Below are 16466 nucleotides of genomic sequence, written 5' to 3'. Positions count from 1 at the left end.
GTGAAAGAGTCTCTATGTGCTGGGATTTAGCTGACTTTGGTGACGTGACAGCTAGCAGACGGTTGGTTTAGCCAGTTTGTCTGCTTCCTGACCTGGGCCCCAGTGAGTCAAGGTTTAGCTTTAAGACTATGTGCCAAATTACTAGAGAGAAGAGCAGCACCAGCCCAGGAGGGATGAATGCCGTCTATCTTCAACAGGTCAGGTCTGCCCCAAAAACTTTTCCAATTGTCTATGAAACCTATGTTATTTTGCAGACACCACTTAGACAACCAGCCATTGAGTGATGATAATCTTCTAACTATTTCATCACTCCTTTTTGCAGGGAGAGGACCAGAGAAAAATACGGCATTTGACATCGTACTTGCGAGTTTACACACCTCTTTAATGTTAATTTTGGTGATCTCCGACTGGCGAAGTCGAACATCATTAGTGCCAACGTGAATAATAATCTTAGAGAATTTACGATTAGCTTTAGCCAGCACTTTTAAATTTGCTTTGATGTCAGGCACTCTGGCTCCCTATGCAAAGTAAAGCGTTCTGCAAAGTGTGTAGGAAAGAGTTTGGTGTTTCTCACGGAGGGGAGGCAGATGTTAGACTGCATGCTAGCAGCAAATTACACTATACCAACAACGCGACTGTACAGACTAACACGTTGGTCTTGTCCTTCTTTAAGAAGCAGGATGATTCCATGTGTAATAAAATAGCTGCTGCTTAGCTGACCTCCGTGTTCGACTGTGTGGCCCACCAACAATCATACAGATCGCTTGACTGTGTGATGAAGTTAACACCAAAACTGTACTCTGATTCGGCTATAGCTAAACTCGTCACCTGCGGTCGCACAAAAGCTGAAGCACTGGTCAAACCAAAATCTCAAAAAAGTAAACAGCAAGATCCTGCCCGCAAACTGCCCAGCTCACATTATACACAATGCCGTTAAACATGCCAGCAACGCACTGCAAACAGATGTGGAAACTATTGTGATAAAATCATTCAACCATTTCAGCTGTTTCCACCCTCAAAGAAATGTTTGAATTTGCTGACATGGTGTGCCATGCACTGTTGCGCCACATCCCGAGACGATGGTTGAGCCTGCTCCCTGCAATTGATAGGCTTATCAACACCTGGCCGGCTGTGCGGAGCTACTTTTTGTCGCTGGGAGAGGAGGAGTGTCCCCGTGTCCTCTGGAATGAGCTCCGGGGTAACGAGCATGGTGAGGAAAATGAATGCAGCGAGTTGGAGGTCACTCTCTTCTTCTTGCAAAATACTTTAAAGATGTTCATTGGTGCTGTGCTGTGTCTTAAGAGTGACAGTCTGACCTCAATTGAAGTGTATGCCTGGACCGATGTGAGAAACAGGTGCTCATTTAACCTGGTCCACAACGAAATCAAATTAAAAATGAATTTGGTGATAAATTGTGCAGAGTACCATAAAAACATCCTGGGGAAAAAAGGAGTGCTGGAAACAGTGAAAACCTCCGCGAAATATGCTGACGTTGGGCCTCCACAACCTAGGTAGGCTGTGTGAATTTAAAGTTTTATTGTTTCTATTCATTTATCTAATTAATCTACATAAACAAAGACAATACAACCCTTTTGTCCCCTTTTTGTTTTAAGTCTTGGTGAAGAGAACGCAAGTTGCTGCAGCCTCGAGGAGGACAGTGGTGCAACACGCGTGTAAAGGAGTGATTGATTGTTCGCGGGGGAGGCAAAAATACTTGAATGTTATTCTGCATGACGAAATATTTTGCAAACGTGATAAAACTATATTTGTCCAAATATGCACGCTGTTTGGCAAGATGAACAACGCGCCGACTTGATAAGAGAACGTGAACCACCCAACATGCGATGTGATAAGAGATGTGTAATTCTAGATCGGGGTAAAAGCGAAGGTGTTTGAGGCTAGTCTCGACCGCGCATTGCCGTGACGATCCGCGCTGTCTATCACTCGGCAGCTAAATCTATATTTGTCCAAATATGCATCACACTGTTTCACTAAGAGCCCGAACACATGCGGTTTAGTGCATGGCTGTGACGACAAATAAAACGGAGAGGACGTGGCTTTTGTTCATTGGCCTACAGATTACAGATTGGTTATTTTGCACTCCTGACATAGATAGTCAACGCTTGCAGGTTCGGCGTGCGATTCCTCAGGTGAATTTTACTTTACCGAGTCTTTGTAGCAAAGGCTTCCACAGACGGCGCCGGTTACAGCTCGCTCGGCGCCCTTTACGTTACTTCGTATCAGCACAACGCCTAGCTTTCCTCCGTGACTTTTCCGCACGCTGCTTCCAAAACTTCCCCACCATATCTCTACAATAATGATGTAAGACGAGCCTGACAGAAGTGACTGTCTCATGCATATTAACTAAATTATCTTGTATGCATACTACAGCGCAGGGATTGGACTGAATGAGCTTCATGTCATGAATATATATCGAGAATCGCTCGGAGCGGTCGACGTCAGCATGTGCCCAGCTGCCCATACTTGGGCCGAAAAGGCCGTGCCGACGTCAGCATTTGTGACGTTGCTCCGACTAAACTTTTCAAACCGGAAGACAGAAATCGCTCTGAAAAATGCAAAAATAACTATTTTCACATATGCATACCATTAATGAGTACCCTTAGTGTTTTCAATGATGTGCAGCCTATACATATCTGTTTACATCTCAAAAAAATTGTTTTGGGGTTTCATGACCCTTTAATGTTATCTGCTTCTTTTGTTTTATATTTAAATAAATTAGTTATGATGAGTTCCATCTCTTGTGCTTATCACTTATATTACTCTCTCACAGAGCTTTAGTTCATCCAGTTTCTCAATTCAGATTTTACACATAATTAAGTGGCCCTAATACCTGTGCACTTACATGGTAACTACATGTGTACATAGAATGTAACTACAGTGTAAGTACACACTGGTACATAGTATCTACAGGTGTAATATTTGTGTACTTACACATATGTAACAACTCACGGAATGGTATGCGTAAGTACAAATGTGTAACAGTACCCTGGTAACAACACTTTTTTTACTTCAGTAAGTACACATGTAACAGGAATTATGTAACTACATGTTGTAACAATATGTATTTAATCAAGTTGTTCCAATTCCAAATGAAATTCAATACTGCAGTTACCAGTTTGGAATAAACTGAACCTATATGTAAACCAGGATGATTCCTATATTTATACCATGTATTTATGACTGGCAGGACTAATGTTGAATTACAGTGTACTTACATGTTAACTCCTGAGGAACTGTCCACTTAATATAAAGTGTAAAACGTTCATAATTACTGTGTAATATGCCAAACCCAAACCTCTGTGAAACACTGTATTTACAGTGTACTTACATGTTAACTCCTGAGGAACTGTCCACTTAATATAAAGTGTAAAACGTTCATAATTACTGTGTAATATGCAAAACCCAAACCTCAGTGAAACACTGTATTTACAGTGTACTTACATGGTAACTCCTGAGGATCTGTCCACTTAATATAAAGTGTAAAACGTTCATAATTACTGTGTAATATGCAAAACCCAAACCTCTGTGAAACACTGTATTTACAGTGTACTTACATGGTAACTCCTGAGGATCTGTCCACTTAATATAAAGTGTAAAACAGTCATAATTACTGTGTAATATGCAAAACCCAAACCTCTGTGAAACACTGTATTTACAGTGTACTTACATGGTAACTCCCGAGGAACTGTCCACTTAATATAAAGTGTAAAACGGTCATAATTACTGTGTAATATGCAAAACCCAAACCTCTGTGAAACACTGTATTTACAGTGTACTTACATGGTAACTCCTGAGGAACTGTCCACTTAATATAAAGTGTAAAACGTTCATAATTACTGTGTAATATGCAAAACCCAAACCTCAGTGAAACACTGTATTTACAGTGTACTTACATGGTAACTCCTAACGAACTTAATATAAAGTGTGAAATACTTGATACCAACCACAATTTACTGTATATGTACATTATTAATATTTATATTAACATTATAATATTAACTGAAACCTCGTTTCTAAATACTCAATTTAATGTGGCATTTTAAATGTAGCAAGCATTGCAATTGCAGTTACACTGTGTACACTACACAATAACAGAATACTGTAATTTACTGTAAAGGCAAATTGGTCACCAGAATGTCTCATTAAAAATTAGAAATTAAAGGAAAAAATAAAGGAAATAAATGGTAAATCTTTAAAAGTGCTATGCAGTAATATCCCAGAATCAACCAAAGAAGTTTTTTTTTCTTCAGATTTACGAATCTGAAAAAAGGTCACAGCAAAGTTAAAAAAGAGAGGTCATCTAGAAAATCAAAACATCATGCATTTTCAGCTGATATTACTTTATTTAAATCTAAACCTGTATGCTTTTCTAATATCATGGATCAACTGTCCCAAAGCACCTTTCCTATTTCTTCTTGCCAGCCAGTAGTGCCACTGGATGAATTTCAAGTGTTCTTTCAATAGTTTTTTAGTTTTGTTACCCCTGAATCTTGATACCTGTGCCTTGATGGCTAGCCAGGCCCGTTCAATATGTTGTGTGTGGCAGCCAGTTTGGGGATCAACAAAATTTTTGCTGTGGTTTACAGTTAGGTGTTTGTATCCTTGTGGTTGTAGCGCATTCAGATATGCCCTCCAATTGTCACTATAAACAGCTGACCCTCTTCTGATGTGCCTTTTAATGATGGGCATCAATGTGGTCCTGGAACGGTCCTTTACCATCTTTAAGACTGGTAGGCGGCGAACTCCTTTAACCTCCATCATCCCAAACACCCAGCCTTTTTTTCTCTGCCAAGTAGTACGACAGCGGCCACGATTAAACTGAAAGTGCATAAACACAAGAAACATAACAAATGTTAACAGCAGTTAAACCTGGATTGTGTTTGATAAAACATACACTTGGATTCTGATCTCCCCATGACCATTTGGTGGTCATTCAAGCCATTGCTCAGTACACATGAATATAGATAGTGATATCACTTCTTTATAGCAGAAATAAACTGCTGCAGAAAAAGTTAGGTGACATGCAAAATAGTGATGACCGGTTCGCGAACAAATCGTTCTTTTTAACCGGTTCATTTTAGTGAACCGGTCGAGAACTGATGAACTCATGAGCAGCTGATACTGAGCGTTGCGCGTGTAACCGAACGTACAGCGGTTCTCGGATCAGCAGTACAGAATCGAAAACCGTTTCTTTCGGACACGTTCGATACTTAGAACCGATAAGTCAAAGAGCTGAGCATGCGTATTATTTGTTCAGAGGAACGAAATGCAGGTTTCAAGTATATAAAAAAAAAATCACGTTTGGAAACATCATCACATAAAGCTGTCTTATCACTGTATTATTTTAAAGTTTGGAAACACTATGGATTGTAAAACGGTCAAACTAAACATGTATTTGTGTAATCAATAATGCACAATATTTTCAGGAACAGCTTTTTTCTTATTTAATTTCTAAGTCGATACAAAACAGTAGGTTCGATATTAGAATATTCAGCTTGCTGCAGTTCGCAGCTCAGCACACATAGGCCTATCCTACTACAGCGGTTCTCGAGTCAGGAACGAGTTGCAGCGGTTCTCAGATCACCAGTACAGAATCGAAAACCATTTCTATCGGACACGTTCGATCTTTCGGACATGTCTGATTCTGAGAACCGATGAGCTGAGATACTGAGCATGCGTGATAGCGTCTTCTTGAACCGAACTGTTTCTCTCGGACAGCTGATGCTGATAACATGAGCACGGGTGAACTGAGGATTTGTGTAAGTTTATGTTATATCAATGTAAGTGTATTTAATCCGTGTAAAACATCAGTGTTTGCACGACAGTGGCTGTATTGAGTGCTTTTGCAAAACATAAATGAAAAAAACTTATCCAAAATGATGATGATGACAATAATAATTATTACTATACTAAGTTATGATTACAAATACTTTACATGAATGTGTTTGAATGTATTTTCATCCGCCAGGATGATATAAATGATGTCATTACGTAAGGACGTAAAAGAACCGTTTATCCGTTTTTTTTTTTTTTTACCGTTTCATTGAAACTAACTGTCCGAAAGAACTGGTTGAATGAAGGAAATGAAGGAAATGAAATGAATTTCCGTGAAATTCATTTCTCGGAACTTCCCATCAGTAATGCAAAATGTAATGCGTACTTACATTACTTATCACAAAGGTATTGGAGTAAAATTGTCAAATAGAGAGTAAAAGTTGCTAATATTTGATACTCAGTACATTTACAACAGATACTTAAGTAAAGTAACTAATTACATTTACTCCATTTACACCTCTGACAGTAGAAATTAATTGTTCAGCTATTGGTTCACATCATTCAATCACGTCTTTTAATTGCATGTGGTATTAGTGAATATCGCTTTAGAATTTCAACTTTAGCATTTCAACATGGTAAAAAACAAACTGTTTGTATTTCTCATGTCAGGTGTACCTTTCTCTTGTGAGCAAACTTAGACTCATCTATGGCCACAAACTTCTGTCTTGACTTCCCGCCAACTCTAAGACCTGTTTTTCTTTTCAGTTTACTCAATGCATAAATGCAAACCTGTAAAAAATGTGGATATTAGTACACTGTAAAAAATTATTTAGAAAAAAAGTTACCTGGTTGCCTTAAAATTTTGAGTTCATTGAAATTAAAATTTTGAGTTAATACAATGAACATTTTTAGAGATTCGACAACCTTTATTAAAATACTATTCAAAGATTTTGTCAGCATATTGGGTAATTGTGTGTGTCTTATTTCTGATGACGCAGTGAAACATGCCAAATAGTGCTATTTTCATGATTTATCAAATTTTTTATGTGGTCCAGATACAATAATATTTTGAGTTTCTGTTTATTGAACAAATTTCCTTCATTGTATCAACTCAAAACAATTTATTTCAATAAACACATTTTTTTAAGGCAACCAGGTTACTTTTTTAAGTTAAACCAACAAAAAACAAAACTTTTTTTTTTACAGTGTATAAACTATATTAATTACAGTTCAATTAGCTGAGCAATGTAGTACTGAAAAGTTATTAAATTTAGCTAAATTTAGCTACCTTTCTGAGCAATTTGTTCATTCTGGACAATGTTGTTGATGTTTTGGCAACACAGTCTTCCATCAAATCAATCTGTCTTAGATGTAGACCCTGTGAAAACCTTTAAAGACAAAAATTTTAATTAATACAAGACGATTAGAAATAAATATTTTTTTTAATAAAATTGCATAATAGCGGCCTTTTAAACAGTAATATGTTCTTAAAAAAGTTATTTTAGGTATAATTGCTGAGTCTTAGTTGTATGTTTAGGTAATACACAAGTTAAAAACAATGGGTAATATGGAGTAGCCTAGGTGGAATGTCATTGCAAACTTCTATAACACACTAATGTGGACAGTTGTACATTAAAACTTGAATAGTGAGTTATTTTTTCTACTTTTGGAGAGGACCAGAATAAGCAGTCACTTCTCTCATTTGGATATAAATAAAGAACGTTTTTAAACTGGCAGTTTAATTCAGCACAGGGCACAGTTTGTATGAAAAATTGGTAATGTACAAGCTGTCATGCGGACCTGTGAGCGCACCAGTACCACACCATACCCGGAGGAGGTCCATATTCCACCAGTCGGAATATAGTGTGGCCCCTTTAAGAGATGAGCGCTCCCTATTGAACTGCCGGTATTTTATGTGTCAAACAGGAAATGCGCGCTGCTTTAATAAAAATAATGCAGTTAAAACGAATTTGCGTTAACGCGATATTAACAGCTTATTTTTGACAGGTTTTTAAAAAAAGTTATTTTACAGTGTCCTTGTTACATACTTGTACTTACAATATTTGCAATAGTATCAACATTTAAATATGCATAATTATCCAAACAAACCCTAACTTATAGTAAGTGCATGCAACTTACTTAATTAATATTACTCAGTACTTAAACATATAATTACACTGTAACAACGACACAGTAAAATACAGTTTAAACAGTGCCTGGCTATCATACCTTAACGTTACCTGTATATGTACTCCATCCACTTAACCAGAGAAACTCTCGAGTTATTGAACAGTGATCCATGGCGAATGGAGAGTGTAATTCTGCGATGAGTGTTTCTTCGACATGTCCTAAAACAGTGCAAAATATTAGTAAATCTAAGAAGGAAGTTCCCTAAAATTATGTTAACGTTAACTAGGCTATCCAAATAACGAATTAAACTATGTGCCTGAAGTTAACTTACTTACCATATGTAACCATCACGTCCACTGTGTTTTGTAATTCGCATCTTTTTTCCACAGCGGCGGCAACTTGGTGCCTTGCACAGCAAGCCTTTCTTCTGTAGCCATTTGATTATTTTTTTCCTATGTTTTCCACTACTGCACAGGCGTATTAACTTATTTAATTGCCTTGAACACATAGCCATCTAGATTTACTGTCCGATTTGAAATTTTTGGCGCGACGCTGGTAAATGGCTGCCTAGTGCCTACGTGAAACGTGACATTGACGTAAGTTGGTTTTGATTGGCCTGTTGCATTGTGAACCGTCCGGCGCCAACTTGATCACTATCAGGATCATAGACTGAACAGGATTTAGGAGTATTTCTACAGCATACAGGTAACGTTAGTCTCCCATTTGTATTACCAATTTAAATCCTCTTACTTACCTAACGTTACATCCACACGACAGTATGCCACGAAAGAAAGGGGCTTCTCTGAAGAGGAACTGCCTCCAAGGCAGCGCACCTGATGCCATGGACCTCTTGGACAAAGGTAACAGTTAAGTTAGCTAACTTAACATGTCAGTTCTTCTTATGACCTAATGTTAGCTAGTAGTACCACTATGATGATTATTTATTTTACACTTAGTTTGCGGTGTTGAACATTATGATGTCCAATCAGAGACATTTTAATTAGTCATCACGTCATGAGGATTGCATGCGCTTACTGAATAAATTCTGAATTATCTCTTATTAGCCTATCATAAATAACAGAAAAAGAGAGAAAAGATGCAAGTAACGTCAAGAGATTCATTTTGCGTAACTCGGATTAGACTGAAGTCATGGACTGCTTCAGTGTTTTTTGATTGCTTTCTAATATATTCCCAGTTTAAATAACCATTTTGTTTTTATGCTAACGTTAGTGCTACTAACTTACTAGTACTATATTTCTATGTTGTCTTTATTTCTAATTTAAAAAAAACAATAGGCCTAAACAATTTCATTAACGGTTCTTAGCTTTGTTTTGTTTTTTCTGTAGTCAGATATGCTTTTTTCTCCACCAATAAATTAATAATCATCCTTAAAATTTCAAGAGCAATAATCAACCATAATGATTTTGTCTTAATATTGCAGCTTTACCTCTATATTGACTTATATTGACATATAATATAATGACTGAATGATTTTTTTACAGGCTATTTATCTTATGAAATGTAAATGTACATGAGCATCATTAACCACTATGTGTAAATAAACACAGTAAATATCATGTCAGATGCAGCTTATGTTCCACCTTTGCAGTGTAAAAATTGTTTTCGTTGATGGTGGTAGTAACCGTTTGTAGAATTGTGATTGAATAAAGTAATTTAAGTATTTGAAAAACGCAGATACACAGGTTTTAATAAGGTAAAACTGCCCTCTATACAGTGCTTGTCAAATGTATTACACCTCCGTCACCTGTCAAAATAAAGAGAATGTATTTTCGGATTCTGTCAAAAAATGGTTTAAAAACTAAAAATATTATTGTAATTTCTTATGCAAATAACTAAGTGAAACAAATATTTTTTAATCACCCAAAATAACCAAAAAAATGAAATGATTTGTATGGCCTATCCTGGTCTTGATAACAGTTTGCATTCTTCCTGGAATTTTTATGTACTTTTCCACAGCCTCTGTTGTTATTGACTTCCAAATAGTTTCAAGTTGTTCCCAAAGACTTGCTTTTCATAAAACATTTTGTGTGGTCTTTGAATCCACTAAATCCCAAATTTGTTTGTAAAATTATTATATTTAAGCTTTAGAAACACTACTGTGTCCTGGTGTAGATTAACTATTACAGAAACTTTAAAAATATATATTTTCGTAATCGCCAACACTGTTAGTTTAGGGCAGATATGGTGCAAACCTTACATCACACACACCCACACAGATATACATAGATTAAAAATTGATCATTGACTATAGTTTTGGAACACTGAGCCATTTTAGGCTAAGCCTTTTCACTTTAAAGGGTTAGTTCACCTAAAAATGAAATGTCTGTCATTAACTCCTCCCCCTAATGTCGCTCCTCACCTGTAAGACCTCCGTTCATCTTCACACACAGTTTAAGATATTTTATATTTAGTCCGAGAGCGTATGCAAGTGTATGCACACTATACTGTCCATGTCCAGAAAGGGAATAAAAACATCATCAAAGTAGTCCATATGAGACATCAGTGGGTTAATTAGAGTCTCTTGAAGCATCCAAAATACATTTGGGTCCAAAAATAGCAAAAACTACGACTTTATTCAGCATTGGCTTCTCTACCGTGTTTTACTCCAAAAAGATTCAAACCGTTAATGAATCAGTGAATCGATCAATGTTTCGGTTTGCCAATGTCACATGATTTCAGCAGTTTGGCAGTTTGACGCGATCCAAATCATTGATCGATTCACTGATTCATTAACCGTTTGAATCTTTTTGGAGGAACACGGTCATATTTTTGATATTTTTGGACCCAAATGTATTTTTAATGCTTCAAGAGAATCTAATTAACCCACTGATGTCACATATGGACTACTTTGATAATGTTTTTATTCCCTTTCTGGACATGGACAGTATAGTGGGCATTGACTGCATATGTTCTGGGACTAAAATATTCTTAAACTGTGTTTCGATGATGAACGGAGGTCTTACGTGTGTGGAACGACACTTGGGTGATTCATTAATGAAATTAATTTCATTTTTGGGTGAACTAACCCTTTAAGTATTGATGAATGTCCCTGATGCAACATTGCATCAGTTTGGCTACATTTGTCAGACGATAACATTATCCTTTTATGTTTTTACAAGATGATCCGGCCAAGCAAATAGATGAAGAATACCATGGAAAAGACGATGATAACGACTTATCTATTGTTGAAGTGGCATCTCCAGAAGCAGGTGAGTTTGTATTTACTTAATGGGGAACTAAACAGGGTTGTGTTTCCCAAAAGCATTGTAAGCCTAATTTCATATCATAGAGACCATTGGTGGCAATTGTTATACGATCAACTTAGGCTTACGATGCTTTTGGGAAACGCAGCCCAGGTTGTATGCATTTTAAATTTATGAAACCGCAGCTCTAGCTCAGGTCTTGTCCACTTTTTCTGTCAACAATGTATGACATGTAGTTCTCTCAAAGTTAACTCAAATGCATGCCATTTAATTTTTGTCCAGCTTTAACGCAATTAACGCAGCATCTGTTATTTCTGTAGCACATCCTTTAGTTATACGATTGTGCTCTTATCCACGCAAATTGTTTTAACCATTCATGCATGACAAGACAAAAAAGAACATCCTGACACACACAACACTCAAAAAGACTTGCACGCCAGTATTGCGCTTGAACGAACAATAACACACACATTTATACCAAAATATTTGTTTTGTCGAGGAACAGTCTTAAAGCAGGGTGTCCGCGGGGTTTTAAAAAGTATTAAAAAGTGATAAATCAAAATTGTCAAATTTAAGGCCATTAAAAGTGTTAAATGTGGTCTCAGAGGTATTATTTTTTCCAAATTAGGTATTATTTTTTCAGACTATCAGGTGTCCTATTCTGGTTAGTTCGTTTAAATATGGGCTTTAGCATATCTGGGCACATAATCAAAGATCTTTCGTCTCCGTCTCTCTCAACGTATGTTTGATGCTGACGTCATATTCAGTGGTCGTTCGGCATCATCTCAGAGCACTGCGCACTCAACAGAAGTGGCTGGCTTACGTTTTATTTTAGACTTGCTTCAAGGCATATCTTCAACGACTATCCTCATAAGTCTTATCACATAAGAGCAATCTTAAATGATTTATATAAAGTCTAAAATGAACAAAAAGAGTTGTGAGAGAATGAGGCGCGATACATAGACAGTAAACAGTGAGATCCGCGTGTCTGTCTGCTCTTAAAGGGACAGCAGCCAATAAAGCTTCCTGTCAGTAAAGTTAAAGAACAAAGGGAACAGAGAAAATGACTCACTGCTCTTGACTAAATAACTTTTGTAGCTTTAATAAGGATTAACTATTTAATTTATAGTTTATGCAGTGCAGACTGCATATAACTTTGATAACTTTATTAAATTTCTGTATATTTCCTAACTGTTAAGACAGGAAGGGCAGGAGTAAACATGACATTTATTATGGGTTTATGTTAGCATTGTTTTAAGTTTACTCAAATGAAAAACTGTTACATTTTTGAAGCCTAATAATAAATGTAAAAAATAAAAAAATCAGTAGCTGTATTAATATCAGTAATACTGGCCTTCATTCAGAAAAAGATGCCATTTAAACAAATATTCTGTCTTTATGTTGTTTCTACATTAATTTGATTAACTGTGAAATTATTATATTAAAAAATATATTAAAAACGTACAAAAACATTTCTTTTTTATTGCGACTAATCACAGAAAAAATGTGTGATTAATCTTATTAAAGTTTTTAATCGATTGACAGCACTAGTTTTTAGTCTTTTGTTAAATTCAACAACTTATCACAGCTATAGAAATGTAATATTTGGCTCAGGTTTTGTTGTTGGAAAAAAACACTAAATAATTTAATTGCTGAATCACCAATTATTAATTGAAATCAGATGTGTATGCAGTAATGTTGAGATCTATTTTACTGTCTGAATGATAACTTATGACAGATTTCCTCCTGGTGTCGATTCTAAATCTATTCTTTTTTGTATGTTATATGTCAAAATCTGTGTAAATAATAGAAAGGTCGCTGATTAACACTTGCAATTCAGTGTCGTGATGGTTTAAAAAAATATTCTTAAGGTAGTAAAAAAGGGATTAAAAAGTAGTAAATTTAACTTAAGGATTGCTGTATATACCCTGTAAAGGGTTAGTTCACCCAAAATTTTTAATTATGTAATTAACTCCTCTCCCTAATGTCGTTCCACACCTGTAAGACCTCCGTTTATCTTCATACACAGTTTAAGATATTTTATATTTAGTCCGAGAGTGTATGCAAGTGTATGCACACTTTACTGTCCATGTCCAGAAAGGGAATAAAAACATCATCAAAGTAGTCCATATGACATGGACAGTATAGTGTGCATACACTTGCATACGCTCTCGGACTAAATATAAAATATCTTAAACTGTGTTCCGAAGATGAACGGAGGCCTAATGGGTGTGGAAAAACATTAGGAAGAGTCCTTAAAGACATACATTTCATTTTATGTCATTTTTTCATCAAAACATTAGTATAAATTACTAATATCCGTGATACTGGCCTTCATATATGAAAACTGTGATACCGCTGATTTTCTATTACTTTTTCATAAAAAATATGTTGTTAATATAACTTTGTTTATAAAGGAGGACATGAGGAGTCTTCCTCCTTGGAGGACAAAGACAAGCTGATTGTCATGGCCCAGGCAATAAAGGCACTTGAAGAGGAACGAGATTTTCTCCGTCAAACTGTCCTAAAACTCTCAAGTAAGAAAGATATCTGTTTTGCTCTATTGACTGTTTTATTAAATAATTTAGTAATCACTGAATGGGATGTTTTTAAACTTCCACATCAATCATGAAATGCTGAATACTTTTCTAAGCTTGTTTGACTTTTTGTCTCACTAAATGTGTTATTGTGTTCTTAGACAGAGGGGCAACCAAGAAAGTTAAGAAAATCTTGGACTCAAGCACTGAATGCAGCACCAGTGGCACTGATGAGGAGTCCCTGAGTTCTTGCTCCTCTTCAGAGTCATCTGATAGCAACATTCCTCGGAAGAAGAAAAGAGGTCATAAAAAGAAGACCAAGAGAGCTACCAGGTCAAATACGAAGCACAGCTCACGTGGTAAGCGCATGTTCTGTTTTCGGATCTCATCTTTCTATCTTTCATGTGTATTTACTCCATATAACACATTGCTCTTATTAGTTATCAATCTCTGACTATAATTGGTACTGATATCGTCCCTGAAAAAATCAGTTGACCCCTAGTATGGATGTATTTCCAATATTGTTAGAAAAGTAACATATTTAGAAAATGTCTGAGAAATGCGAACATGATTTGTATGATAGGAAACTAATTGTAAAAAATGCTAGCAGTTCAAGAACACCAAGATTTTTTTATATGTTTGTGTGGTGTGTGTTTTAATTGGAAATTGATCAGTTTGATGCAAGTCTTGTTTTTTTCTGGTTTTAATTTTGTTATTCTTTCTACAGCAACAACCCCAGAAGATGTACTGAAGCGGTACAATAAAGTTCTTCACGCCTTCAAGAAAGAAGGGAGTATCAGTAAGGCATGCACCAAAGTCGGGGTTGACCGAAATACACTGGCATTAACAGCTGTTGTGGCTGAAATACAGCTTGTTAATCCAGAGTTTTTCCGAAGCATCGCAAAGTTCAGAGTAAAGGAGGAGAAACTCTGCGACTTTGCAAAGAGGTGCCTGGAGTCACTGACAGCAGACCTAAGGTCTGACATAGAAAAATCCAAAAAAGAGCGTAAACTGCTGCCAATAAAATATAAATTGAGATAGAAAAACAAAACCTCCAATCCACTTATTTAATCTCGTTTAGATATTATTGTTAAGGTACATTTTGTAATTCATGCCAGTGCACTGTGCCATACTGCGATATTCCTTAAACCATGATCAAAATTGTCAAATTAACCTCAGTAACCATTTCAGAACAATAATTAATATCAAGAATTATACACTGCTTCAGAATCTGTTAAACCCTGAGTTTAATGCTTGTTAATAAACATTGTTTATCTTTATTAAATGTTCCCCCCTCTTTTTTGCAGTCCTCTATACTTGATTTACCGAGAAGTAATCAATGTTTAATACTTAGACATTTTACCCATGAAATTGTTAAATTACTTTTAAGTAAGTGGGAAGTTCCTATGAAATTATCATGTAACAACAATGATGGTACACAACATTGACCCCTAACAATTACACTTTATATTAAGTGGACAGTTTTTCAGGAGTTACCATGTAAGTACACTGTAAATACAGTGTTTCACAGAGGTTTGGGTTTTGCATATTACACAGTAATTATGACCGTTTTACACTTTATATTAAGTGGACAGATCCTAAGGAGTTACCATGTAAGTACACTGTAAATACAGTGTTTCACTGAGGTTTGGGTTTTGCATATTACACAGTAATTATGACTGTTTTACACTTTATATTAAGTGGACAGTTCCTCAGGAGTTACCATGTAAGTACACTGTAAATACAGTGTTTCACAGAGGTTTGGGTTTTGCATATTACACAGTTATTATGACCGTTTTACACTTTATATTAAGTGGACAGATCCTAAGGAGTTACCATGTAAGTACACTGTAAATACAGTGTTTCACTGAGGTTTGGGTTTTGCATATTACACAGTAATTATGACTGTTTTACACTTTATATTAAGTGGACAGATCCTAAGGAGTTACCATGTAAGTACACTGTAAATACAGTGTTTCACAGAGGTTTGGGTTTTGCATATTACACAGTAATTATGAACGTTTTACACTTTATATTAAGTGGACAGATCCTCAGGAGTTACCATGTAAGTACACTGTAAATACAGTGTTTCACAGAGGTTTGGGTTTTGCATATTACACAGTAAGGGATGACTGTTTTACACTTTATATTAAGTGGACAGCTCCTTAGGAGTTACCATGTAGGTACACTGTAAATACAGTGTTTCACAGAGGTTTGGGTTTTGCATATTACACAGTAATTATGAACGTTTTACACTTTATATTAAGTGGACAGTTCCTCAGGAGTTACCATGTAAGTACACTGTAAATACAGTGTTTCACAGAGGTTTGGGTTTTGCATATTACACAGTAAGGGACGACTGTTTTACACTTTATATTAAGTGGACAGTTCCTCAGGAGTTACCATGTAAGTACACTGTAAATACAGTGTTTCACAGAGGTTTGGGTTTTGCATATGACACAGTTATTATGAATGTTTTACACTTTATATTAAGTGGACAGTTCCTCAGGAGTTACCATGTAAGTACACTGTAAATACAGTGTTTCACAGAGGTTTGGGTTTTGCATATTACACAGTTATTATGACCGTTTTACACTTTATATTAAGTGGACAGTTCCTCAGGAGTTACCATGTAAGTACACTGTAAATACAGTGTTTCACAGAGGTTTGGGTTTTGCATATTACACAGTAAGGGACGACTGTTTTACACTTTATATTAAGTGGACAGTTCCTCAGGAGTTAACATGTAAGTACACTGTAAATACAGTGTTTCACAGAG

At 36.1% G+C, this 16466-nt stretch overlaps 2 protein-coding genes across 3 annotated transcripts; one reads left to right on the top strand and one right to left on the bottom strand.

Annotated features, from left to right (window-relative positions):
- Positions 1-3915: 3915 nt before the first annotated feature.
- LOC137045410 (uncharacterized) lies at positions 3916-8440 on the bottom strand. The gene is made up of 5 exons (XM_067422011.1): positions 8262-8440; positions 8037-8144; positions 7085-7184; positions 6472-6585; positions 3916-4839 (listed from the first exon to the last, which is right to left on the bottom strand). Exons 1-5 carry the CDS (start codon positions 8438-8440, stop codon positions 4363-4365), a joined length of 978 nt encoding a protein of 325 aa, XP_067278112.1. The 3' UTR covers positions 3916-4362.
- A 99-nt stretch (positions 8441-8539) lies between these two features.
- Positions 8540-15081, top strand: LOC137045411 (coiled-coil domain-containing protein 106-like). Of its 2 annotated transcripts, XM_067422013.1 has the most exons (6): positions 8540-8631; positions 8704-8786; positions 11067-11156; positions 13568-13687; positions 13849-14046; positions 14415-15081. In XM_067422013.1, the coding sequence occupies exons 2-6, from the start codon at positions 8705-8707 to the stop codon at positions 14726-14728; spliced, it is 804 nt and encodes a 267-aa protein (XP_067278114.1). In that variant the 5' UTR covers positions 8540-8631; position 8704; the 3' UTR covers positions 14729-15081. The 2 variants fall into 2 exon arrangements, with proteins under 2 accessions (XP_067278114.1, XP_067278113.1); XM_067422012.1 differs by lacking the exon at positions 8540-8631 and having other exon boundaries at positions 8653-8786; positions 14415-15080.
- Positions 15082-16466: the final 1385 nt, after the last annotated feature.

Source organism: Pseudorasbora parva, chromosome 17 (genome assembly GCF_024679245.1).
Source record: "Pseudorasbora parva isolate DD20220531a chromosome 17, ASM2467924v1, whole genome shotgun sequence".
Classification (NCBI taxonomy): Eukaryota; Metazoa; Chordata; class Actinopteri; order Cypriniformes; family Gobionidae; genus Pseudorasbora; species Pseudorasbora parva.
This window is presented reverse-complemented; position numbering and strand designations above follow the sequence as displayed.

Bases quoted from the DNA above. Each gene is read 5' to 3' on its own strand.
- LOC137045410 (XM_067422011.1), bottom strand. From the start codon at position 8,440: ATGGCTATGTGTTCAAGGCAATTAAATAAGTTAATACGCCTGTGCAGT. The intron at 8,145-8,261 runs GTAAGTAAGTTA...GCACTGTTTTAG, and splicing joins GGACGTGATGGTTACATATG to GACATGTCGAAGAAACACTC. The intron at 4,840-6,471 runs GTACACCTGACA...ATGCACTTTCAG, and splicing joins AGTTTGCTCACAAGAGAAAG to TTTAATCGTGGCCGCTGTCG.
- LOC137045411 (XM_067422013.1), top strand. From the start codon at position 8,705: ATGCCACGAAAGAAAGGGGCTTCTCTGAAGAGGAACTGCCTCCAAGGC. The intron at 8,787-11,066 runs GTAACAGTTAAG...TGTTTTTACAAG, and splicing joins CATGGACCTCTTGGACAAAG to ATGATCCGGCCAAGCAAATA. The intron at 11,157-13,567 runs GTGAGTTTGTAT...TTGTTTATAAAG, and splicing joins AGTGGCATCTCCAGAAGCAG to GAGGACATGAGGAGTCTTCC.